Source organism: Dasypus novemcinctus, chromosome 13, assembly GCF_030445035.2.
Source record: "Dasypus novemcinctus isolate mDasNov1 chromosome 13, mDasNov1.1.hap2, whole genome shotgun sequence".
Taxonomy (NCBI): Eukaryota; Metazoa; Chordata; class Mammalia; order Cingulata; family Dasypodidae; genus Dasypus; species Dasypus novemcinctus.
The window spans coordinates 53888450-53915343 of record NC_080685.1 but is presented as its reverse complement, the minus strand read 5'-3'; the positions used below and the strand labels follow the sequence as shown (position 1 = coordinate 53915343).

Sequence of the window (26894 nt, the reverse complement as noted above, 5' to 3'; positions counted from 1 at the left end):
ACCCCCACTGGACTGGGCCCCCTGTCTCCAGGACCACCCGTTGTCCACATGGCCATTAGAATGATCTTCCTCACACTCAAAGCCTGAGCAGCAGTTAACTCCACTTGTAAAACTTCTCATTGACTCCTCATCAACATCACTGACAGCCAACACCTTAGGTAAGGCACAAGGCCTCTGTAATCTTCATCTAGAGCCCGCACTCCACCACTAAGTACCCACCCTCCTCTCCCCCCCCCCACTCCCACACAACACGGAAATCCAAACACACAGAACCACAGATGAGTCTCGTTTGCAAGGAATGCTCTCAGCCAGCTATCACCCTCCCCCAGCCCCTTGTCATCCACCTGTGTCTAGTCAAAGACCCAGCTAAGTATCTCTTATAGAGCCTCTCCTAACCATTTTTCTCACCCATTGCTTAAGGGAGAACTGGCTACTCCCCCTTTTGAGACACAAGTCAGACTGTCCATTTTACTATCTGCTTCTTGACTACACTGTGCAAGCTCCTTTCAAGTCAGTGACCACGTGGTACTCATCTTTTAATCCCCCTGCTTGTTACAGTACCCGAGGGATAGTAGGTATTGAGCAATGACGAGAATTTATTGCGTTATCTATTAGAGACCCAGATCTGTGTGTGGTGATTTAGATAATTTTTAAAATAAGGGAAAACTCATATAAAAATATTGATAGAGAAATCAAACAAGTAGGAACACATTCTTACCTTAAAGAGTTTGCAACCAGCTTAGGAAAGTGCAAGTCAGGGCAAGAAGGAAGTGAGGTAGGTGAGTTGAATGAGGCACATTATGGAACCTGACAGGAAGTGAAGTCTTGTCTTAATGCCACAGGTAATAGGGAGCCAGTGAGGCCTCCTGTATAAAAAGGCCTGGTGACATTCAGTTTGCAGCACTACTCAGGCTGGGGTAATACTATGCGCTAAGTCGGGGTCTCTAGCAACAGAACCTGAGACAGGAATTCCTGTTCGTGTGATTTACTGGGGGCTGTGCTTCAGGAAAAGCACAGGAAGGGAGGTGGGTAGACAGGAGAGAACGGGGTGGGGCGGGGGGGGGGGGCAGACTGCAAAAATGTAGTCTCTGCCAGAGACTATTTCAGTCTGATCCCAAAGGAAGCGGTGAGCGTGAATTGTACCTCAGAGCTGGTCCTCACTGGGACACAGGGGCTGGCTTTTGTAGCCCCCACATCAGTCACTGACCAAGGTCTGCCCCTAGGCATGGGGGTGGGGGGTGGAGAGCCTTCTCCAGGGGTGAAATGATCCCCGTTTCGCCAAGAGCAATTGTCCAGATGGGGAAGCAGCTGAGTTATCAGCAGCTAAACATTCTAGAAGCTGGGGGATGCAGCCACCAACTAGTTAAGGGTCTCTCAAGCTCTGTACCTTTCAAGCCTCAATTAGACCAGCTTAGAGGCCACAGGAGAGAGCAGGTGATTACAGGAGAGGTGGTTGTGCAAGGTATAGCAGGTAGATTAGAGAAGAAGGAGCTGGAGGCAGGAGTCTGAGCCGAGTCTCTGACCTGGCTGTGGGAGCCCCAGGAGGGCTGGGGCTGCGAGAAGGGGACCAGCATTATGAACTGTGGGCAGAGCCCTCTTCACAGGCTACAGGAGGTCCCCTGGACCCCTCGGGCCTGCTCTAAACTGCTGACAGCGGTTCTCCCTCTTGCTCCCTACCCTATGACGCAAACCAAAGGAGTCACATCCACGCAAGTCCTCTTGCCATTTTCCTCGAACACCGTGGTTGGGGCAGAAGGTGCTGGGGACAGGGCAGGGAATCCCAAGGCTCAGGGCTTGTCAGTTACCAGGTCAAGACTAGAGGACCCCGACCTGGCCTGAGCCAGGAACACATCAGCAAGACTGTGCTGGCCTTTTGTTGTTTGTTTAGCAGCTTTTCTAAGCTACAACTCACATATCACACGGTTCACCCAATTAAAGTGTACAACTCAATAGTTTTCACATACCCACAGAGGTGTGCAGCCATCATCGCACTTGATTTTAGGACGGTTTCGGCACCTCAGGAAGAAGTCCTGTACCTTCTGGCTGTCATTGCCTTATTCCCCTACCCACCCCCAGCCCTAAGTAACCACTAGTCTCTGCTTTGTAGCTCTCCCTGTTCCAGACTTTCACATGAATAGAGCCATGAGCGCATTGGTGCTGGCTTCTTTCACTGCTCAGCCAAGGGGTGGTGGGCGGCAATGCTCCAATCTCTCTTCGTCCTGGCCTTTTGCAGCAAGAAACTTGGAGTCTGCCAGAGCATAGCCATAACTACCTGGGACGGGCTGCGAAAACCTGGCCCCCTTTCCCCTCCCCGGAACGTGTTCTGAGGGCCCTCTGGCATTCCCGCTCCCATCGCTGAAGCTGTCCGGGGCCTCTTCACGGCATTCTCTGCTCTTCTCCCCAGGGCTGGACAACATACACAGGATCACGTCCCAGGGCCGCTACGAGCTGCGCGTGGACATGCGCGACGGCCAGGAGGCTGCCTTTGCCCACTACGACAAGTTCTCTGTCGAGGACGGCAGGAGCCTGTACAAGCTCCGCATAGGAGGCTACAACGGCACGGCGGGTACCTTTTGCCCCTGAGCAGACGCTATGGCAGAGGGTGGGCAGCAGGGCCAGGCCCCCACATCCCAGGTCTGAGCGGCCCCCACAGGTCCCGAGTTCTGGGCCAGCCAGCGACGGGGTGGAGGGCCGGGAATCACTGCTCTAACCACTCGCCTGACCTGAATCCAAGGCCTCAGGACTTCGGTTTTCTCATCTGGAAAATTGTAAGACTAATGCCTGCCCTGCTTCACAGAATTGTCAGGGGGAAAAATGAGCTAAAAGCAGTGAAAGGGCTTTTAGAGTTAAAAATCACGAAGTGCAATGTGAGGATAAAGGATTGTTTTTCTTGTCTAGATTAATCAATATGGGCTCTTATCCAGAGAGAGCATAATCATCTATTTTCTGAGTAGAAGTTTCCCCTGCAATGACATCTTAGGAAACTATCTTTAAATTATGGACAAATAGGGCCAATTCCTCCATCCTCTGAGATGTCCCATCAGCAGTCATCACGACAGCCCACAAAGGAACCAAGGACTCCACTTACCTGTTTCTCCTTTGCCACCTCTCTTTTCATTCCTTCAGGAGAACCACACGTGTGGTTGTGTTTTCTGTATAGATTTTTATGATGTTTCACTACACATGTCTACTAAGGTCTGTTTCAAACCTTTCACAAAACCTCTCTCTCAAAGATGGTACCATTTGGTACATGGAACTGTTAGTTCTTTCGTTAGCGCTAAGTTTAGGGCTAAGTGCAGGTGTATAATATTAGCAACGTTTTCATCCTTATTGGAATTAAAAGCCCCAAGGTATTACCCTTCCGATTACTGTATATGTTCAGTGGTTTCTCTTCTCAGCCAGGTATGGTTAATGCCAAGAGAAGACACATTTTCCTTTGTTTCTTTTCATACTTATTTCCAAAGGCACTCAGACCATCCTAAAGTACCCCCAACAAAAGATCCAATTTGCCACACATTGGACATAAAATAGCCATTGAAATGGAATGTATTAAGATGCCAAAGTAAATCATGGCAAAAATCACCTGATTCAATCCACTCCCTAAGATTGTGCCGGGAAAGCTATAGGGATATTTCCTATGGTTGCTTTTTAAAATAATTTTTAATAGTTTCACTGGTGACCCACTGGGAAGTGAGTCAGCAGAGCTTCTCATGCTGGCATGCTAGAAGTTGATCAATCCATTTTATTTATGAACAGCTCTAATTTTTAGATAGTTTCTCTTCATATATTTAGGTAAATATGCCTCTTTAGAGTCTCCACCTACTAATCCTCATGTTTACCACAGAGTTTATTATTTGTTTTTTACTCAATAGCTCATCAAATACCTGGAGACGGTGATCACGAGTCTTCTCTTGCCCTTCAAGCCAGCTCTTCCCCGGGCCACAGCCCCAGTTCTCCCAACTCCTTCTCCTCAACATGGTTATGATTTTTCATCATCTTGTTTCCTATAGACAGGAACTGGTTTGCTGATGTCTCTCTTAAAGGGTGGCACCAAGTCCTAAACATGGGATTTGGGGTATGGTCTGCCCAGGACTGATAAGCCATGGAGAAGGCCAGGCTGATGCTGGACAGTGGAGACCCAGAATGGCCCAACTCTGCATGGCTCATCACTACCTGCCCTGGAGACAGAGCTACAAATGTTCTGTGTCCCAGTGTGTGCCTGGAGGAAGTGGGTGGTGAGATGGGAGTGAATGGACATAGTTCTGAGTTAAAGGTTGGGGGAATGAGGAAGCAGGTTGGAGAGACCAACATGGTAGTAGTGGACCCTAATGTGTAAGATGGAGTGAAAGTTCAGTATAGCCAGGCTGATGAACTAGGTGAAAACGGGAAAGTAAGTGGAAGGTCCCATTAGTGGAGACTAGGTTTATTAGCAGTGAGTAAATGTCAAAAAAATCCTGATAAAGGAGTGACAAATCAGACAGGTTCACGAATGTATCTTCTTTTTCCAGGGGACTCTCTCAGCTATCATCAGGGACGCCCTTTTTCCACAGAGGACAGAGACAATGATGTTGCAGTTACCAACTGTGCCATGTCCTACAAAGGGGCTTGGTGGTATAAGAACTGCCACCGGACCAACCTCAATGGGAAATATGGGGAGTCCCGGCATAGTCAGGTAGGCAAAGCTCTGCCATTGCTTTTCATGACCCAGAGCTGCGGAGCCCATGCACGGTCCCTTAGCTTTGGGTTTTAAATGTGCACGTGAGCTTTACATTTCTCTTTTTAAAGGAGATTCTCAGATTCTTTAGAAAGGACTGCCATGAAGAGAAGAGTAATGCAGACACTAGATAGGGCAGGACAGAGTAGAAGCCAGAGGAAGAAAAGGAAATCATCTGGCCCCAGGAGCTAGAATTCATCCAGAGCAGCTTCCCAACAGCCAGTTGCATGCCATTTGAGAGCACATCAATTCTGGCGACAATCTCACAGGCCCAATTTCATCCCAAGAAGGGCCCAGGGAGACCAGTGATCAGAAATAGCAGTGTACATAGGATGATTTTCCCCCACTGGACTCCAAGTCCATAGGCCAGGCTGTGTGAATAGGGCGACCAACGCATTCTGGTTCACCTGGAGCTCTCCCAGTTTTAGCATTGAAAAGCCCACATCTGGGGAACCCCTCAGTCCTGGGCACACCAGGACGGCTGGTCACCAGAGACTCAGGGTGAAAACTGCCAGGGTCTCTCATCAGAAATGAGCAGTCAAACATCATTTCCTTCTGCAAAATGCTCCCACACTCCTGGAATTTTGAAATTCACCACTGCCTTCTGATGCATGCAACTCCTGAAAGCCAAAAACTTAAAACTAGCAATAAGAAACAAACTATAACCTATTCCCAATAAAGACCCAAGCCACAAGCATGTTTAAGGGGAAAGCTGGGAAAAATACATTGCTCCCTTCACCTTATTGGGAACTCGGGCACAGAGGCTCATATTAATGGGAAATGACTAAATCCACATCCTGGATTCCCTGCTCCCATCATTCCCTTTCTTTTCAAGCTGAGTGTTCCATTGGAGGGAAGCTTGATCTGATCTCCTTGTCTTTCTCCTGCCCAGGGGATCAACTGGTACCACTGGAAAGGCCACGAGTTCTCCATCCCCTTTGTGGAAATGAAGATGCGCCCCTACAGTCACCCTCTCGTGGCAGGGAGGAAACGGCGGTCCTTACAGTTCTGAGCAGAGGGCAGCCTCGAGCCAACTGACCTTTTCTGTCATTTGTTTGTATTTTATAATATGAAACAAGGGGGTAATGTTAATGTATTTTGCAAAATATTGAGTGTTTGAAGGAAGCAGAGATGTAGCAAGAATAAGCAAAGTGCAGCCGCTCACGGTTTCTGCTGCCCCAGGTGGCACTCCACCTCCATTCTCCCCCCTACCCAATCATCCTGACCTTCTTTCCATGGGGGAAATGGGGGAGGGTCTCTTAAAGACCAACCCAAAGTCAACTCCTGGAGCGCAGATGCTTATGGTGACAGGCATGGCGCCTGTTTTTCCTGTCCTCCTTCTGTGATGGCCTTCACCTTCCAGGCATTTCTAACCTGGTCACTGCCTTTGATGGCCAGGTTCTCACACCAGCCCAGAAAAGAAGCTTCAGCAAGAGAGTTTTGCCAAAAGCTCCCCTTAAGAGGAAACAGATCAAGTGCTCCCTGTCCCAACAACCCAAGCCCTTTTGAATGGGTCAAAGAGCCTCAACTTTTGACACTCTTACTACCCAGTGTCTTCTGTTGTCTCTCCAAGAGTAGCAGCCTCTTTTCCAGCCTACTTGTCATCCTGCCCTAACTACCCCAATCCCATAAGTCCAAACACCATTTTGGAATCCAGTTGCCAAGGCACTGCCACCTCCTGGACTTTGGGGTAGGCACTGAGAAAAGGACAGAAGGAAGAGAAACCAGGGCACCGGCATGACAATTACAGGGCCCGTGGGAACACAGGTCTTATCTGGGATTATTTTCTCTATTTCTGGTCCCATTTTTCATGTGTTGTTTTTTGTTGTTGTTTTTTTCTGAATTGCAAACTGAATGCCTCATTTCTGTCTCTAGACAGACTCTCTTTAGTGTGAGTGGCTTAATTAGAGTCAGAAGAAGAAGTTATATAACCAGCCAGCTATTTCCCTAGTTGATAATCTCTGGAAAGTGGTGGGGTTTTTTTGGACTTTTTTTTTCTTTTTTATTCTTTTTCTTTTTTTTTTGTCCTGGAGGAAACAGGAAAGACCCCTTAATGACGTAAGACCATAGAAGGCTTTCTCCATCTTCTTTTATTATTCTGCCTTTGGGAGGAAAATGAAAAGTGCCAGAGGAAATTACATCTAGAAATCCAAAGGTGAAGAGGGGAGAACTGTGGACCTATCTCCCATTTTATGAGATGTGCTGTCTCACTAACATGATTTGATTTTTAAGCCCAGGAGAATTGGAAGCTCTAGAAACCTTGACCTTTCAACTTCTCCAAATCAAATGCTGGCTGGAACCATCCCTGCAGCATCTGCTAAAATCCAGGCCCAGTATCCCTGGCTGCCTTCTCCCTTTCCTCCCTTATTCCTTGAATCACCAGGTCTGCTTTCTGGGAAATTGAGGCATTTTGAACATTTCTGACCAGTTACTGGAGGAACCTGAAAGCTGGCAATTTTTAAATGGAAACATCCACAATCTAACCAAGTTTTAATAACCAGGAAGGGGCAGTCGTTTGGGCAGATAATCGTGCTCCTGGTTTTATGAGGGTGAAGTCAGCCTGCTATTTGCTGTAGGTGATCCCCTCCTCAGCCAGCCTTCCAGACCTTGTCCACTGTTACGGACGTTGATGCGACTGGCATAACTGATGCCAAACAATGTAGCTGGCATTTTCACCACAGGCTACCAAAAAACTAGCAGAGGGGGAGGAAACGGAAACATCCTTTCAGGAAACATATACATTAAATAAGACTCAGCTGGAGAGTAGAACAGCAATGGATTGTAAAAACTTGCTGAACAAGGCCTTGGGGGCTGGGGTACAGCCCCACCTCTACCATTTTGCTAGCTATTTGACGTTGGGTAGGTTGTTTCACCTCTCTGGGCCTCAGTTTCCTCACTGGTTGATACGAAGTTAAAGTGGAAGGATTTCTAAGACCGTTTTCAGCTCTGACATTCAATAATACTTGTCTATGATCTGTAATTCTGAGTAGAAATTGGCATCGGTGAGAGAACACACTTCAGAAATGGAAATTCATCAGGATTCCTGCTTTACTAAAAAGGAAGGGGAGAGAGGGAAGGGAGGAAGGAAGAAATGGAAGGAGGGAGGGAGAGAGAGAGAAAGATTTAAAAGTCATAAGCAAAACACACACATGAAAAAAGCATTGCAGAAAAGATAATGGCACGTAAGAGGCTGAATTCATTTTATCTGTAGAAGCAGAGTCCAAGGACCTGGGTGGTGCCAGTACAGCCCACCTCATCAAGGGAACTGAAATGGAAAATGATTGAATCTTCGTTTTGTCAATTCAGGTGAAAGTCAAGGAACATCAATGGAAACTAAAACCTTCCATTTATTGGAGCATTGTACCCTATGGAACATTTTTATAAATAGCATCCATGGCATTTCCTGGATTTGTTTTAGAGAATTTTAAAGCAAGAAAGAGACTTCAAAGATCAGCTCACCCAACCCTCTATAAAAGGATTTATAGATTCCTTGTATTAAGCAGAGTGATTTTTTCACTAGTTTTCACCATTTTTAAGAGGAGCCATTGCCCCACTCTCTCCCCAAGGCCCAGGGTCAACTTGACTCAAAGCCTCTTAACGTTACTCACTCACCCCTGCTTCCCCTGCTCCTCCAAACGTGTGTTTCCCAAAAAAGGGTTCAGTAAGCAACATTTACAAAGCACCCACCCTAAGCGCAGCAAAGCTCCACCCAGGGTACTCAAGAGGAAGAGAAGTGGGCCCTGCCCAGAAGGCAGTTTCACTGCAGACACATCAGGATATCTACTCAGACAAACCAACCAACCAACAATCAGTGACTGCAAGTGGACGCACTGCCTGGACCCAAGACTTGGACAGTTTCTCCTTTTTGTACTTCTCCATCAGATAAATACATAAGGATAGTTTGCCAATATATTAAACTCCCATTCCTCAGTGTTATCTCTGGTGGTTAAGGAAGTGTCGTGAGGATGGGGTTGAGGGAGACAAAGCATTCTGTGGAAAACTCCTGCTTTGAAAGCCAGCCCAGCGGATTTCAGACCCAGCTTCAGTGGGGGATGGGACTTTCTAGGTATGACCACCAGGTGGTGCTCACAACACCCAGCCACAAACTGGAACCCTCTGTGGGGACTGAGAAGAGCAAGTCCCCCCAGGTTTCCAGGAGAATTCAAGCCAAACCAGGACCCAGAAAACTTGCCAACAGGTTTGCACAGGAGACTGATTGTCAAAGAGCAAAAAGTTGGTTTTTCTGGAAATGCAGAGCACATTTCCACCAAATATTCAATTCCACCCTAACCTACCCAGCTACCGCTAAGACCTCCCAGACCCCTAACACCCTATTTCTTTCCACTTGAAAGCCCACCAGCTCCCTGCAGACTGAAAACTGTCACATCAAAGGAAACCCTGAAAAACCAATGTTGCCAATGAGCTCAATGCCAAACCAAACAATCCTAATCACATTTTTATTTTAAAAGTCCAGTCGGAGACTAGAAGTGTAGATTAAGGGACAAAAGTTCATTACAGAATCTTCTCAAAGGATTCCTTTGGGAGGATCCATTGAGAAAGGCTTTGTGAGTTCCTCTTTGTCCCAGTAACTGGCCTTTGTCCTTTCCTCTGGAGAAAACTAGAACCTGTAAGCACAGTGGATGTGCCAAGCTGAGTGGATTGAAATGGACTAGCTGTGACCCTGATTTGCAAATACTCCTGGAGCAAGAAAATAATTTTTCTTTTTAACCTCCACCCCAAATTTCAGGAAAGGTGGAGCCACTTATCCAGGAAATCTGCTTTTCTAGAGCTTGCTTCCTTATCACCAGACTCCTATTCAATTTTAATTTCTTATTTCCATTTCTTTCCCTCCACAAGGGGGCTGATTTCCACCTCTACTTGCATCTCACTAGCCACCCTTTTTTTTTTAAAAGTACCAAGGATTGAACCCAGGACCTGGTACATGGGAAGCAGGTGTTCAAACACTGATGTTCAAACATCTGCTCCCCAGTGAAAGGTGGTTCATCCATGGGAAGCAGGCACTCAAGTACTTGAGCTACATCCAATCCCTCATTATCCACTCTTAAAACTTTAATAGGGAGCCTCTAAAAGATTCACATTTTAGTTCACTTTCAACAATCCCATGGAAGGTAGGCTAATTTGACTTTACTTGCCTGAAACTTGCCAAGGTTGTAAGAGCCTGGCATGCATGGGTCTGTAAAGTTAGGGCACTTTCTGCCTCTTTCTCACAGTTCCAATTCCCAAGCGCTGGACACTTAGCTCCACCTAATGTACCTCAGTAGTCTCTTCATCCAGGTCACAGCAACAGGTGAGTTCTGTGCTACAGGGAAAGGCAAGCCCCAGGCTGGCTTCTGGTTTGTCCCTATAGCCTCTCGGCAGAACCTCAAGGTCCTTCGGCCACATTTCTGAAGATCTTTGCTCAAATGTTCACTTAAACTTTTGCTTCTTCCAAAATCTATCCCCACACAGATGCAATAAAGTCTACCTCAAGAATACTAAAACATTTTTGGAGAGCATTTTGGAGATGAGCATTCACAGGCCAAAAGAAAACCCCTCAAAGCAAGTAGGAAAAAAATCCACTATGCTTCAAGAGGATGTATTGGTGTAGATTCAGGTCCAATTTGAAAATATGACTCTGGTTCATTCTAATTGTATCCACACTGCATTTGCTTATGCCAGTTCTGTGTTCCTCACAGAAAATAAAGTAAAACAAAACAAAACAGACTAAGAAGCTGATGGATCACTAGAGATTAAAACAGACCTTCTACTGATGGCCCTGCACTAAAAATGCAGAGAACAGGCATGAGGGGTCAGGATCAGGGGGCCCACATTTGCTCCATGAGTTCTGGTCTCCAAATCCCACCAGAGCTCCCATTAGACAAGGAAAATCTAAGGCACCAGCGGCTCACTGTTATGTGAAAAATGAGAAGCAAGGGACTTTATTTGCCTGGATTTCACTTTTTTTCTTCCACAGCAGTAACAAGCCTGATTTGTCATCTCCAGCATTTCTGATTAATTTTTCAAGGTCACCCCTTGCCTGAAGCATGACTTCATTGCACCTGCAGCACTTCATTGCCCAAATGTCCTTGGCAAACCTCACAGTCTTTGGACAGTGTTACATTTTCTCTAAACTGGAAATCCTCTCTCCTTCCTTGAGCTTAATAAGGCTGTTGCAGAGCATCTAAATAACACAGCTTTTGTTCCTCAGACAAGTTCTACTCCTTTTGTTAACTTAATAAAACAGCTCCTTATTGCCAGGGTTGTGAAGCTGGGCTATTGTTAAATTTCAGTTCAGAAACATTGAACGCTTTCAGCCTCATGAGTTGGCTCTCCCAGTTTTTGGCATTGGCTCATTGGTCTCATGGGCTCATGTGAGACAGGGCAAGCATCTTCCTCTGAGAAAGAAGCCACTCAGACAGGAAGCCTAGGAATACCTAAGCCACAAGTGAGAGCATGGCCAGCAGGTAAATGCGTGGATGAAAATAACTGTTTTCTCTCCATCACTAGTTTAGCAGCCCACAGGGAGACCCTGTATTGCTTTTTAATATCCTAACTCTGTGATTGAACACAAATATGCTCATTATTGCCTTCAAAAGATAAATGCTGGGCACACACCTTCAGAGCTGGAAGGCTCTCTAGAGAACATCTAATCCAGTCCTCTCATTTCACACTTAAGGAAACTGAGGCCCAAAAAGGTTAAGCAACTTGTACAGGTTCACATAGCTAATAGTCACAGAGCTGAGATCCCATCTGGCACAGGCTTTTCTCTCTCTCACACTTGTTCTCACTCTCTCACACTCTTTCTCCAAGTGAAGACTAAAGGAAATGATACTTTTGGATGCCTACTATTTTCTAGATTCTATGTTAGAGGCTTTATATATATTATTTATTGAAACTTCACCACAAATCTGAGGCAGGTTTATCCATTTCACAGCTGAGGAAATGGAGGCACGAAAATGCTAAGTAACATGCTCAAAGTCACACAGCTAATAAGCAGTAGAGCCATAATCTGAACCTCTTTGTCTAAACCCCAAGTCCTTGTTCTGTTAATGCACAAGAATACCAACCTTTTCATCTATTTAGCCAAGTGGCTGCCATGTTGGATTTTGGTAATATTCTCACAAAGGGACTTCTGATGCAACCTCCTCTCTCCTCTCTGACCTCTAAAAACAGAGGGTCTCTGCATTATTTTTGCCACCTACTCCAAGAGACCCCTAACCTCATCATCAGAAATGAAAAACAACCAGGAAGTTCCTTTTCTTTCTTTTTGATCAAGAAACATTCTTTCCCCAACTCCACCCCTTGGGGAATAGAGCAGAATCTTTCTCTCCGAACACTAAAAAGATGAGATGTTCCAAAATCATTCTTCTCATACTGGAAAATGTGGCCTGGATTGGAGAAGGGGAAGTTTCAGAATTAAATTGTTACATGTTCCTGAAGCCTCAATTTTCCTCCAGAATTTGGAAGGCAAAGGTTATAGTATATATTTAAGCTAATACAGATGGTATCAAATGCAGATATCACATAAATTCTTAGGCTAAAACCAGTAGACTGCAGGCTACTTTGGGCTACACTCTCCTAGACCTCCAGGAGTAGCCTTGCAGAGTTAAGGTTAGACAAAGGCAGGGGACAAATTCATCTCTTTATCCCCTATTTTCTTTTCCTCACTCCTGACCTGCCCTCCCCCTGCCCCAACTCCTCAGTGGTTAGGGAGGCTAAGAAGACAGCTGCCTACCATCTCAGCTCCCTTTACGACTTTGGAAAATTAAGAAGTTAGCCAACACTTGGTAATTTAGTATTTCTAGCTGCAAAACTCCAGAAATGAATCTCTTTTCCTTACTTAAACAATGTTTAAGGAACGAGGCCTCCATGAGAGATAACTCTGCTGTTGATGGGCACCTTTCAGTGAGGGGCTGCTTAGGTAGCCCTTCTGAATAAAAGCAGCAGACACTGCGTTTCTACACAAATGCCAGCCAAGTGCTCTTGTGTCAACTCCGGTAACACCACCCAAGCCCTCCGATCCCTAGACGCACCACAATCACGGTCCCACAGAATCGAGGTTTGGAATCTATAAGAACCCGTTCTTGTTAACCCACAGGCTCCTCCTTTCTATCAGTTACTCACACACATGTCAACCAGTTCTTCCAGCCTGAAATGCTCCCACAGCCCCTGGGAATTCCCGGTCCCCGAAACAAGTCACGGTGTCTCTGAGAGAGTCAGCACCTGGGGCTCGAGCAGCTGAAGCTCAGGCTGGTGGTCTCTGGGTGGTGGTTCTGAGAAATCATAAACACCAAATCCTCTAGGCCCTCCAAATTTGAGTTTGTCATTTTAACCTTTAACAGCCTTTTCAGGTAAAAAATAACAAAGACCAGTTTACTGACTTTGTAGCTACAAGGTGCTTGGAAAAGCATTTACTTAAAAGAAAGACTGGAAGAAGGACAAAAAGAAGAAAATGGAGTTCACACTCCTCAGGTGATGCACACTTTAATGAACTAAAATACAAATAAAACACAGAGGAAGGGAAAGGAAAAACCAAGTTCTCCCACCTGTTCATGGCACTGTAGCTCAGACTGGGATCTCCGCTTGTTAACCATTGTTAACTAGTATTTTTAGTCCTGATTGCTTTTGGCCTCTGTATAATTCCTTTTTTAAACACATTTTCTATACGTTAATAAAAGATCCTGAAGGAATGACATGCCTTTCTGGATGACTGACCTGCCTTTTCCTCCTTTAGGCATTTACCGGCCCTCTTTTGCCAGAACGTCTTCTCTTTATGCCATTTTTGTGTAGGTTGTTCTCCCTCCTGATGGTCCTCCTGCCATGTGTCCCCATCTGCCTGGTTCCTGACCACTCAGTGTATCTTCTGCCCCACTCCCCCTTCCCACCTACTCCTCCTCCTCCTCCCCTGGACCCCACCTCCTCCTCCTCACAACTCTCTCCTGCTTCCTTTTCTCATTTTTCTTTCATTTCTTCATTTCACCCTTTGCTTTTACCATCACAAAAGGTCACTCATGGGTGGTAGCCTCTGCCGGACACCCAGCATCACCCAGCCTGGTCTTGCCTATAGCTTTGAACCCATAATCAGCCACAAAGATGGTGACTCACCGTCTGCCTCCCTCCAGCCCTCTCTCTGCTTCGTCAAACCCTGGAGAGCCCAGTGGCAGCCAAATCTCCAAGGCTCTAGTGCCATCTATGGGTACTAGCAGAGCATGTTTAACAAGTCCACTTTGCTGACGCCTGCCCACCTCTCTGCTCAGTAATATCCTACATTGCCATGTCTTAGAACTGCTCTGACTTAAAATTTACCACCAGCCACCTGATGACTTGGTCACCCATAAAAACATTTTCCCTTCCTCTCTCTTGAAAATGGGCCTGGCAAACAATGCAAGATAAACTCTAACCTCCAGGTCACATTAGATAAGATTCCTAGCCTCCTAACATCCCCAAGAGGAGGGTCAGGAGGGAAAGGTTCATCCAGTGTTCCACAAACACTCACAACCCAGTGGAAGAGATGAGAAGTTATAGCGATAACTGTGATAGAGTAGGATAGGTCCCATAAACCAAGAGGAACTTTTTGCCCTGCTGGAGGTGGAGGGGCATTTCAGGAGCCTTCCAAGGAGAGGTCAACCTGGCTGGGTCTATGACAATAGAAGTTACCCAAGGAGGAAGGGGAAGAGGCCTTAGCTGAGGGAACAATATGAACAAATACCAGGGACGTGAAACAGTGTGACCAGAAGGGCCAGGACCAGGAGGGTTTCATAGTCCTGGCTGGCTGGCTTCCTGAGGCCATGCAAGGGACTCTGATGACCACCTTCCACAGGTAGCCACAGGTAGGCTGAGCATGAGAAATCCCAAGCCCAAGAGCGAGAGAAAGCCCTTTCTCCACCATCCAAGTGAAAAGGAAGAACACTGAGTGCTTTAAAGAAGAGATAGAATTCCAACCCTGTAAATAAGTAGAAAGAGGTGAATTCCTCCTAGTCTTTCCCGGGCACCAGCCGTCCTCTTCTCACCCCTGGGTCCTTATGCAGGTGAGAAATGGAGACAGAATCCCAGCTTCCAGATACCTACCAGTTGCCTTAGTTTGCCAGGGCTGCTAGAACAAATACCACAGACGGATTGGCTTGTACAACAGTAATTTATTGCCTCACTATTTTGGAGGCTAGAAGTCCACAATCAAGGTGTGGGCAGGATGGTGCTTTCCCTGAAGCCTGGCGGGTTCTGGAGGTGGCTTGTTGCCACAGCTCAGTCTCTGCTTCCACCACATGACCATCTGTCTCCTTCTGACTCTCACTCCCCCCCTTACTGTGTCCAAATTTCCTCTGCTTATAAGAGCTCCTGTCATATTGAATTAAGACCCACGCTGCTTCGGTTTGGCCTCACCTTAATAACACCCTCAAAGACCCTATTTGCCCTTGGGTTCACATCCACGGGACGGGGCTTTAGGACTTGATCGTGTCTTTGCGGGCAACATGATCCAATCCAAAACAACAGCGCTCCAGTGGAAGTGCCCTTCAAGAGTGCAGGGCTGGGACCCTTTGCCTAGCTCTTCTCCCTGTGCTCCTTTTTCTCTTTTTCATCATTTCCTTTAAAAAAAAACAGATTTCTGGAATATCTGACAAGAAAGGCCTTTTAAAAGCAGTCACGTTTCCTGTTTTAAATAAGCCACCCTCGAATCCCATACCTCAAGACTCCAGTACTGGAGGCATGGCCATTTTAATAAGAAGACAAAACATAACACTCTGATCCTCCTGTGTATTATTTGGGAGACAGGAACTAAAGGATACTGTGGAACTTAAAGGAACTTCAGTAATTAGTATTTACTCCTGAGGTAGCTGAATGCTAACATAATGCTCTAACTTAAATGAGTATAATTCACCCATTGCTTAAGACTTCTGGGTGCATTTACAGCCATCTGAATACAGATTTAATTATTGCTGTGTTGTGGAACCAAGAAATGCCACCGGTAAAATTAAAAATGGATTATTAAGCAAGAGTAATGTTAGTAGCATCAGTAATTGGAGCAATTACCAAGAAACTGACCCAAGCACAGTTGCATCTTCTCTCCCATAATGCCACCAGTGGCACTGGAGTAGTCAGCAGGAAGACATCATCCCAAAATAAGGGCCTGTATCTTTCCTCCCCTCTGACATGTGCACTATACCTCATTGTCCAGTCTTCCAAGAGATAGAAAAAGGAATATGCATTGGACCATAAAACCAAACCTGGACGCGTCCCTTGCTCATCATCCACACTGAATGAGCACCTTGTCAGGGGCCAGGCCCCACACTGGGAAATGGAGGTACAAATGGGTTTACAATGGTTCAGTCTGTCATGGCCCTCCAAATGGAGGGTCTCGTGTCCTCCTTCAAGGGGCTTTGTCTCTCTTCCCCTCTTTATTTTTCCATCCACCTGTACCAAACTTCCTTATCCAGATAATTCCACAAATATGTGTGTCGAGTCCCTTGCTTCAGAATAGAGAAAAATTTCCAAATTTACACTTATGTTCATAAGGTTCATGAGGAATAGAAAGAGATTCACAGTGAAAGAACTTGTTTAATTAGGATGAAGCTTGTCATTTCAGTATTGACAGTATTTTCCCTAAAACTCAGACACATTTCAAACACTTCAAACACTAAAAAAAAAGTGGCAATTAAGGAGCTTCTAGAATCCAAACAGCTAACAGAAGTCTTTCAAGTGACTGATTACTTAGAATCTTCCTCAGTGCTTGGGAGGAGAGAGAGGGTCCAAAAAGGTGCTGACACATTACAATGTTGATGCACTTAAATGCTTTAAATAAGAATAGCTGTCATCAGAGGTCACTAAAGAACCTGCTAAGCACTCATACATAGTTCGTGTGAAAGCTTTGGGTCTGCTCTTCATGACAAACAAGAAGATCTTCAGAGGTTTTTGAGAAATTACTTTCGAACACAGGAAATGCAATAGCAATTATGAAAATTCAATATGCTAAGTGTACAGGAAATTTAAAGATCCAAGAAAAACAGTGAAAACTATAAGGAAATATGTAAATTATGTCAGTGTGCAGGCAATATTTGGTTTGATTCATGACCCACACTCACTTTTATGATTTATTATTTTTTAAATAAAACCTACAGCTGATGACCAAAACTTGTATTTAAAACCAGAACTACATAGAAACAATTGGCAACAATCACAAACAGCTATCTTGTTAACATGGAATCGTTGAAGAAAAAGTCACCATGGAAATTACCTGCCCTCCTCTTTCCCCACAACCCATCATTTACCATTTATAGACTACAAGAGACTTTCAGGTAAATCTAGTATGCAACCCATTTTCACAAAGAAAGGACCTGAGTTTTAACTCAGTTTGAAATTTCCATGCTTGTTATAGGGAAGAGTTTCTCAACAGCAGCACTGTTGACATTTGGGGTCAGCTAATTCTTTGGGGGAGCGGTCCTGTGCATTGCAGAATGTTCAGCGATATCCTTGGTGTCTACCTACTAATACCAGTAGCAAATCCCTTCCAAGTTGTAACAACCAAAAATGTCTCGAAATGTTGCCAAATGCCCCTTGTGGAGAAAAAAATCACCCCCAGGTAAGACCCACTGTTCTAGGAAGATTTATCCAAAAAAGATGCCCTCAATCCAAATTTCATTGAAGAAACATTATGAGGTGTTTCATAGAGTCCATTTCATTCCAAAAGTTGAGAGTTCCCCAAATTTGACATTGATATAGTGTTTTAATGTTTCTATTGCATTTCTTTTCATATAACTTATAAATGATTGAAAAGCATATATCTGTTTTATTTGAGTTTCATTTTGTTGAAATTACTCTGGGTATTTTGTGGTATGAGAGTAGCTTCCAAGATAAGGAGAGGAAGTCATAAGATGGTGCTTACAGAAAATGAGAGCTGGGTTTACAATGGTTCAATCTGTCATGGCCCTCCAGAACCCAGTTAGGCTTTGGACCAAGGGTCACTTGCAAATTAGACCTTTGGCTCTGTTTGTTCACCTGATGGGCAATAATAAATGGTATAGATTATTTAAGAAACCATAAAGCCTCACAAACCTATGTGTCATGAAGGTTTATTAAGAAGAAAATCAAGAGTAAGTTAGGTTCTAAAGACAGGGGGAAGGAAAGGTTTTGTCCCAAAATGCTGCCAATGAATGATGCATGGGCCCAGGATTCTGATCAACAGAGCAAGGAAGGCCAATGTCACTGCCCATGATCCCCAGGAGAATATAGGTACAAAAACCATGTGCCCAAGAGGGATCCATGGCATTAAGGAAAGCAAAGTATCAACCAGACTCCCAGCCTAGGTAAAGTGTTCACTGAGTCACAAGAGAAGGAATGAAGAGAAAGGGAAAATAGAGAGTTGTCCCCAAAAGAGACCTATTGCAGCCTCAGCCATGTGGCGGAGAAACTCACCTACCACCCCTTTACCCAACTCACCCTTCCCAACAAGCACTTCCTGTACACAGGAGTGAAGGCAGGGAGCGATGTCACTTCTACTTCCAGCTTTTTCAGAGAAGTCACAATGCTGATTTTTCTTTCCTATTGTCCCAGTCCTACATGTTTCACCATTTAACCCAGGTATGTATTTTTTTAGCTTCCTTGCTGCTAAAAACCAATACAATACAATGGATACTATGGGACTTGTTGGTCATGGTTTCAGGCTAAGAGAAGGCCAAAATCAAGGCATCAGCAGGGCAAGGCTTTTTCCATGAAGACTATGGCTGGGGCTACTCTCGGTGAGCCTTGATCCTTGGCTTTCTGTCATATGGCAATGTACATGGTAGTGTCTTCCCCTTTCTCTTCTGGATTTTGTTGAATTTCAGCTTCTGGCTGCTTCTTTCTATCTGACTTTCACTCTCCTTATAAAGGACGCCAGTAATGCAGATAAAAACCCATGCTGATTAAATTGGGCCACACCTTTACTGAAGTAGCATCTTGAAGAGATCTTACTTTACAGTGGGTCCACACCCACTAGAATGTAGACCAAGACCAAGAATACATTCAAACCGGGTTATACAATTCAAACCACATTTTGTGTTAATATGATGTGGTCACCCTAGGTAGGTATTAGTCTTGAAGGTCATCTTGGATTGGGAGAGGATTAGCATGCAAATGTGACTGGCATAGAAAGCCCTCATATTTGCTTCTCTTGGATCAACAGTCCAGGTCTGAGTTCATCTTTCATGATTCCCCTCCTACAGGGGTGTGTGTAGCCACCAAGCTCATAGCAAAGGAGAAAAAATGTGAGTCCACACCTTGGTGCTAAAGAGGATTGTGCTATTCTCCATCATAATCTTTTCTACCACAGGGTTTTCTTCCTGGTCAAGAGCCACTGAAGAAGCAGAGAGGAGTATCAAAATGACCTACTAGGCTTAAAAGGGGGCCCGTATTGGGAAGTGGACGTGGCTCAACTGATAGAGCATCTGTCTACCATATGGAGGGTCCAGGGTTTGATCCCCAGGACCTCCTGACCCATGTGGTAAGCTGGCCCACGTGCTGCCGCATGCAACGAGTGCCATGCTATGCCCCACGCACAAGGTGTGCACCCTGCAAGGAGAGCTGCCCCACGTGAAAAAAGCACAGACCGCCCAGGAGTGACACCACACACACGGAGAGCTGATGCAGCAAGATGACACAACAAAAAAGTGACACAGTTTCCTAGTGCCTCTGGATAATGCAAGCGGACGCAGAAGAACACACAACAAATGGACACAGAGAGCAGACAACAGGGTGGAAGGGGAGAGAAATAAATAAAATAAATCTTAAAAAAGGGGGGGAGGCCCTTATTTAAATTTTTAAATGGTTAAAAATTTGAATAGGCATCTCTCTAAAGAGGATATAAAAATGGCTAACAAATACATGGAAAGATGTTCAACATCATCAGCCATCAGGAAAATATGTATGTAACCCACAATGAGATATCATTTCACATCCACTAAAATGGCTGCTATTTTTTAAAATGGAAAATAAATGTTGGAGAGGATTTGGAGAAATAAAAACACTTGGATATTGCTGAAGAAATGTAAAATGGTACAGCCTCTATGGAAAATCATTTGGTACTTCCTCAGAAAGTTAAGTATAGAATAACCATATGACCTGGCAATCCACTTCTGGAGATATGCCCCAAATAATTGAAATCAAAGACTCAAATAGATATTGACACACCAATGTCCATTGCAGCATTGGTTAGAATTGCCAAAATGTGAAAGCAAACCAAGCGTCCATCAACAGATGACTGATTAAACAAAAGGTGGTATATACAACAACAATGGAATATTATTGAGCAGTAAAAAGGAATAAAATTCTGATATATGCAACAACATGGATGAAACTTGGAGTGAAATAAGCTAGACAGAAAAGGAGACATACTGAATTATCTCACTTACATGAAATAACCACGATATGTAAATTCAAACTGTCAGTAATTAGAACACAAGTTACCAGGGACCAGGGAAGGGGTGGAGAATGGTGAGTCAAAGCTTAATTTGTACAAAGTTTCTGTTTGGAGTGATAGAAAAGTTTTGGTGATGGATGATGGTGATGATAGTACAACACTGTGAATGTAATTAATACCACTAACCTCTATAACTGAAGGTGGTTAAAATGGAAAAAATTAGGCTATGTGTTACCAGAAAAAGACTGTTTTTAAAAAGAAATATTAGTGTATGAAAACTAACATTTATAAAGCCAAAAAAAAAAAAATGCCTCTTCATTCCTATTACCAATATTTAACCCAGCACTCTGTATGGGACCATTAGAGAGCTAACATGAACTGAATTGAAGAAATCCTATCTTATGCCTAAGAAAGAGATTCAACAGCTTTAATTAGGCTAAAATTTTGGATGGATCCCTAAAATATCTAAGAAGGACAAATCTTGAGAGTAACTAGGGAACAGAGTAAATAACCTTAGACTTGAGGTCAAAAGCCCTGTCTGACCTCTTACTGGTGATACGCTGTAGGGTAAGTTTCTCTGCCTCATTGGAACTGGGTCCCTGTCAGTAAAATGGAAACAAGGAAAACTGTCCTTCCTGCTTCACAGGGGAATAATTTTAAATGGGCAGAAAATGCTCTACAGTAGGTATCATTACTGTGTAGATTAACTAGGAGTCTGTTAACTTGGTGGAAGTTTAAAGGATGCTGAATGCCATCTGTCCTAGTTTGCCAAGGCTGTTGTGGCAAATACCACACAATGGGTTGGAGTTTATTGGCTCACCATTTTTGAAGCTTGAAGTACAGCATCATGTCCAATTTCCTTGACTTATAAGGACTTCAGCCATAGTGGATTAAGACCTGCCCTCACTCAGTTTGGCCACACTTTGCCTACTAATGTAATCTTCAAAGGCCTTATTTATAAATGAATTCACATTCACAGGAACATGGATTAAGACCTGAACACGTCCTTTGTGGGGGGCACGACTCAATCCTCAACACCATCCTTAAATCTCAAATATCTTCCCAGTTTGTTATGGCTTGAAATTTCATGAACCTGGTTCCCTAAAGTAACTCTTTTCCTTAAGAAAATACCCAACCTGCAAAGTATGATCTCCAGCCTGCTCTCAGGGATTAGCAGACAGCTACCTGAGAGCAGGAGGAGGCAAGGATTTTGGGGAAGGGAGGCAGAGGAGAAGCGAGAGAAAAATGAACAGAGAATATGGGAGTATGACATCGGATCCGTGGCTGAGGATCAGGTTGTGTTGAAAACCAGCCCAGTATGTTCCAGAGCTTCAGTCTCTCTTAAGTCAGCCTGGTTCTAGTCCATTCCCCACCTTCCAACCCAGGGCATAGAACCAGGGCCAGAGAGATGCCCACAGCTACTCAGCAGCCACCGCAGAAACTACGGTCCAAAATAGCAACGAGTTGACTGTGTGGGTGAAGGTTTCTCCCTGAGAGTCCCTGATCTTATCAAATCTCCCCCCAGGAGACTGCGCCTGCACCTGCGGTAGAGAGGTCTGCTGGGGCCAGGTGTTAAGTCCCTAGGACACACTCCAGGGCACACTTGAATAGCATAGATGCCCACTAAGATCCCTTCTAAGGCCGGGGCTTCTGTTAGGATTCTAAGGACCTGTGAATTTTACATTGCCAAATTGGGGTGTTTGGGACCAGAGCGGAAGTACTGAGAGCCTGAGCACTGCCATCAGCACCACCCCAAAATCCCCCTTCATGAGTCTCAGCTCCACTCTACATGAATGTGGAACAAATGTTTAAAGAATACTCGTTGGAAAAGGTGATTATTCTGGAGCCTACATATCTGGATGCCTCTCGGCCTTGCCCTCAAAATATGCACAGAAACCCCACAGGGAAAAGAGCATTTATAGGAGACCCCTTAGAATGGACCCAAAACTTTCCACCAACAAAAGTAGGAATTCTCAGACGGTTCCTGTCCCTGTCTCAGTGAAAATGGCCTGAGATTGGGAGAAAAGCTTGGCAGAGCCCAGCCCTCACTCTGTCTGGGTGCTATAGACGGTGAAGGGCTCGGAGCTGCCTCAAAGCTGCTTAGAGTCCCCAGGCCTGACCCATAAAAAGAAAAGGAACCGAAACTCTCACATATGCACTCAATCCTCAACTCCCGCATGCTTGCAGGTGGTGCAGACAAATTTGCGGTTCACTGAAGTCAGTTGTTTTTGCTCGGGTGGTGTCATGTGGACTGTGACAGATGTGCTGGAGCACTAGGGCCACTCTGCTGCAGTTTTCTTTCACTGACAGCAGGAGAGCACCTTGTCACACATTGTGCCCACTGCCAAGGAGAGCCCTGGCAGGGCAAAAAGAAAGAACGTGCCCTTCAGTGACTCTTCTCATCTGAGCCACCTATATGTTCCTGACCCAGGGCATTCACTCCTTGTTCGTTTGCCCATTCGATCATTATTCATTGAGCATCTTCTGTGTCCTGCTCTGTGCTAGGAACTGGTGGGCAGCCAGTGTGGGTGGAGAGCGGGTAACGCTTAATGCAGCTGGGAAGGTGGGCAGGGTTGGTCAGGCAAGGCGTCAATCTCCTGTAAAAGGGGTGGGAAGCCATGGGAGTATTTTAAGCAGGTGAGTGGGAGGATCATATTTGCATTATAAAGAATTGGCTGGGGCTTGGGCTGCCATGTAAATGGTGAGGGGATGCACAAGATTGTGGTGAAAAGACTGGAGATGATTGTACTGGTTCAGGTGAGAAATTTCATAACTAGAGCTCAGGCAGTTTTAGTACAGTTGGGGAGAGAGACAGATTCCAAGGATGTTTAGGAGATAAATTGGCAGAACTTGAACATGTGTACCTCATGTTTAAGGTGCCTAGGATACTGGATGAAGAGATGCCAGCAGAGAGCCGCAGGGCGGGAGCTCCATTTTGAGCATGTAAGCACCTTTGAGATAACAAGCCAGGGGCAGAGTGGGCAGCTACACATACAGGGCTGAAGGTCAAGGAGAGGTCCGAGCTGAAGATATATGGGGATCACATTCAAGGCCAGCTTCATGGCATGCAAACTGTACAATCACATAGTGCCCCACACTTAGAAGGGCCCCAGGCATGGTTTAATGCTCTGCTATCACCATCATGCAAATTTTGAACAAGAGGTACCACGTTTTCGTTTTACCCTGGATCTCACAAATTATGTAGCTGAACCTGTAGATGTATCATAATATCAATAGGGATACTGATAATCATTGAAGTTATGGTCTGGATTTACTCATTCATTCAACAAATATTCACTGAGCACTTATTAAGTACCAGGCACTGTTCTATGCACTGGTGATATGGCAGAGAACAAAAGAGACAAATGTACTTGCCCTTATAGTCATTACATAATAGTAGGTGGATAAAAATTAAAAACAAGATAAATTAGAAAAAAATGCATAGTACATGAGAGAGTACTCACATACTATAAATAAAGAAGATAAAGGAAGCAAGGGGTCTAGTGGGTGTTGGGGCACATAGGCGCAACAGAGGCTGTCAACACCCCACCTACGTCAGCTCACCCCCAAAGTCACCTGAGGTTTCAGTGGACAGTTGTATGAGTCAACCAAAGGGATGCAGTGAACAGACCAGTTAACAAACATAATCCAATATCAATTTTGGGGATTCATAAAACATATCAAACTGCCACAACAGTTTTCATCACGCCAACAGCATTTTACCTGAAACTCCTATGTTTTTCTACCAAAATGTTAAGGAATTAATGCCACCAGGAGAAATCCTCAAATAATAAGGGAAAGGAGATGATGGATAAATAACCCAGCTTCCTTGCTCCTTAGCGGGACAAGTCTGCAATGTGTTCTGCAGAGTTTCTCAGAGGGTCTCCAGCAAGGCTGTGTTCCAGGGCCCATAGCAGTAAGCCATAGAGAAAAGCACCCCTTACTGACTTTCATCTCTTCCCTGCTCCCCACGATCCTTCCAGAGTTTACCTGCTAGAAAAACTACTTGCACTCATATTATTGCCTCACTGTCTGCTTTGAGGAAACCCCAAATTAAGACAAGGATTTGATTTTTTGGAAAAAATACCAGTGAGAAGGTCTTAATGAGAGAGTGGCAGTTGTATAATGTCCCCTGATAAAGATGAGGGAGAAAACGATGGGAATATTTGGAGGAAAGGTATTTCAGGCAGAGGGAACAGCAAGTCCAAACACCTTGAGCCCAGTGGGCTAGGTGCGCCAGCATGACCAGTACAGAGACATGGGGGCAGTAGCAGGAGATGAGACTGATCAGTGACAGGAGGCCAGATTGTAGACAGCAGAGCTTCCAATCAAAAAAGAATGCGAGGCACATATGTAATCTTAAACTTTCTAGTAGCCACATTTTTTAAAAAGTAAAAAGTAAACAGGTAAAATTAATTTAACGATTTAACCCAATGTATCCAAAATACTATTTTTCAATCAATGTAAAAGAAAGTATCAAAAAGATATACTGGATTCTTTTTTCAAACTAAATCTTCAAAATTCTGGTATATATTTTACATGTATAACACATCTTAAATTGGATGCAAAATTTTTATCAGAAATACTTGATCCATATTTAGATTTCATAAAATTCACCATTGGAAAAGTAGATTCAGACACCCCTGTTGCTCCAAACACACTTCAAATTCCCTCATTTGCTGAAGCTCCACTTCAAGTGCCCAATAACCACATGTGATTAGCATTTACCACAATGGACAGCACAGCTGTAGTCTTTAGGACCATGATAACAACTTTGACTTTTACTCCAAGTGAAATGGAAAGACATTAGAGAACATTACAGACATTGTGAACAGAGGAAAGGCATGGTCTCGTTGGCAACCGTGCTAAGACTAGAACAGGGTAACAACATTTAACTTAGAATTAACTAGGCTTCCAAAGAAGCTGCACCATTTTTAATTTCCATTACTGTGTATGAGAATTCCAATGCATAAGTGTTCTCTGTGTCCTTGCCAACTCTTATTTTTGTCTGTCATGTTTTTTATTACAGCCCTCATTGTGGGTGTAAAGTGGTTTCTCATTGTAGAAATTTAATTATCCTAATGACTAATGATATTGTGCTTGTTGGCCACTTATACATTGTCTTTGGAGAAATGTCTAACCAAATACTTTGCCCATTTTTAATTGGATTATTTGTCTTCTGTTGCTGAGTTATAAGAGTTCTTACATGTATTTTGCATATTAGTCCCTTATCAAGAACATGATTTGCAAATATTTTCTGCCATTTTTTTTGGGTTGCCCCTTTACTTTCTTGATAGTCTTATTTGAAGCATGAATATTTTTAACTGTGTTGATGCCCAATTTGTCTATTTTTCCTTGCTTGCTTGTGTTTTTGGAGTTGGATTTTGTCAAATGCTTCTTCTGTATCTATCAAGATGATCATGTGGGTTTTGTCCTTTATTCATTTAATATGGAGTATTACATTGATGGATTTTCATATGTTGAATCAACTTTGCATTCCTGGGATAAATCCAACTTGGCCATGGTATATAATACTTTTTCATATGTTGCTGTATTTGATTAGTATTTTATAGAGAATAAAATATCACTTTTATGAATATATTCAACAGGGATACTGGTCTGTAGTTTTATTTTCTTAGGATGTCTTTGCCTGGCTATGGTATCAGAATAACATTGACCTCCCAGAATGAGTTGGGAATTGTTTCTTTCTCTTTTACCTTTTTGGAGATATTTGTGAAGAATTGGGTTAATTCTTCTTTAAACATTTGGTGGCATTCACCAATAAAACCCTCTGGACCCGGGACTTCCGTTGTGGGAAAAAAAATTTATTATTAATTCAATCTCTTTTACTTGTTAAAAATTTTTATTATTAATTCAATCTCTTTACTAGTTTTAGGTTTAGTCAAATATTCTGTTTCTTCTTGAATCAGTTTTCGTAATTTGTGTCTTTCTAGTAATTTGTCCATTTCATCTAGATTATATAATTTGTTGTCATAATATTTTCCAATAATCCTTTTTATTTCTGTGAGATCAGTAGAAATGTCCCCTCTTTCATTCCTGATTTTAGTAATCTGAGTCTTCTCTCTTTTTTTCTTAGTCAGTCTAGCTAAAAGTTAGTCAATATTTGTTTATCTTTTAAAAGAACCGACTTTGAATTTCTTTTTCTATTCTCTATTTCACTTATTTCTGACATGGTCTTTATTATTTCCTTTCTTCTGCATGCTTTGGGTTTACTTTATCCATTTTCTAATTTCTTAAGGGAAGTATATGATTTCAATCCATTTTAATTTATTGAGATTGTTCTATGGCTTAATATATACTCTCGGGAAGCAGACTTGGTCCAGTGGTTAGGGCGTCCGTCTACCACATGGGAGGTCCGCAGTTCAAACCCCAGGCCTCCTTGACCTGTGTGGAGCTGGCCCATGCGCTGTGCTGAGGCACGCAAGGAGTGCCATGCCACGCAGGGGTGTCCCCCACATAGGGGAGCCCCATGTGCAAGGAGTGCACCCTGTAAGGAGAGCCGCCCAGCATGAAAGAATGTGCAGCCTGCCCAGGAATGGCACCACATACACGGAGAGCTGACATAACAAGATGAAGCAACAAAAAGAAACACAGATTCCCATGCTGCTGACAACAACAGAAGCGGACAAAGAAGAACAGGCAGCAAAATAGACAAAGAGAACAGACAACTGGGGTGGGGGGAAAGGGGAGAGAAATAAAACTTTTTAAAAAATGTATAGGGAAGCAGACTTGGCCCAGTGGTTAGGGCGTCCGTCTACCACATGGGAGGTC

The 26894-nt window shown here is 44.1% G+C and overlaps 1 protein-coding gene across 1 annotated transcript in view; it reads left to right on the top strand.

The window, feature by feature from the left end:
* The window catches only part of TNR (tenascin R), a 440066-nt gene extending 426662 nt beyond the window's left edge, over positions 1-13404 (top strand). The window contains exons 21-23 of the mRNA XM_058310159.2: positions 2405-2566; positions 4509-4672; positions 5607-13404. Coding sequence (XP_058166142.1) covers positions 2405-2566; positions 4509-4672; positions 5607-5726 — 446 coding nt within the window. The 3' untranslated portion in view covers positions 5727-13404. The remainder of the gene's footprint in view (positions 1-2404; positions 2567-4508; positions 4673-5606) is intronic.
* Positions 13405-26894: the final 13490 nt, after the last annotated feature.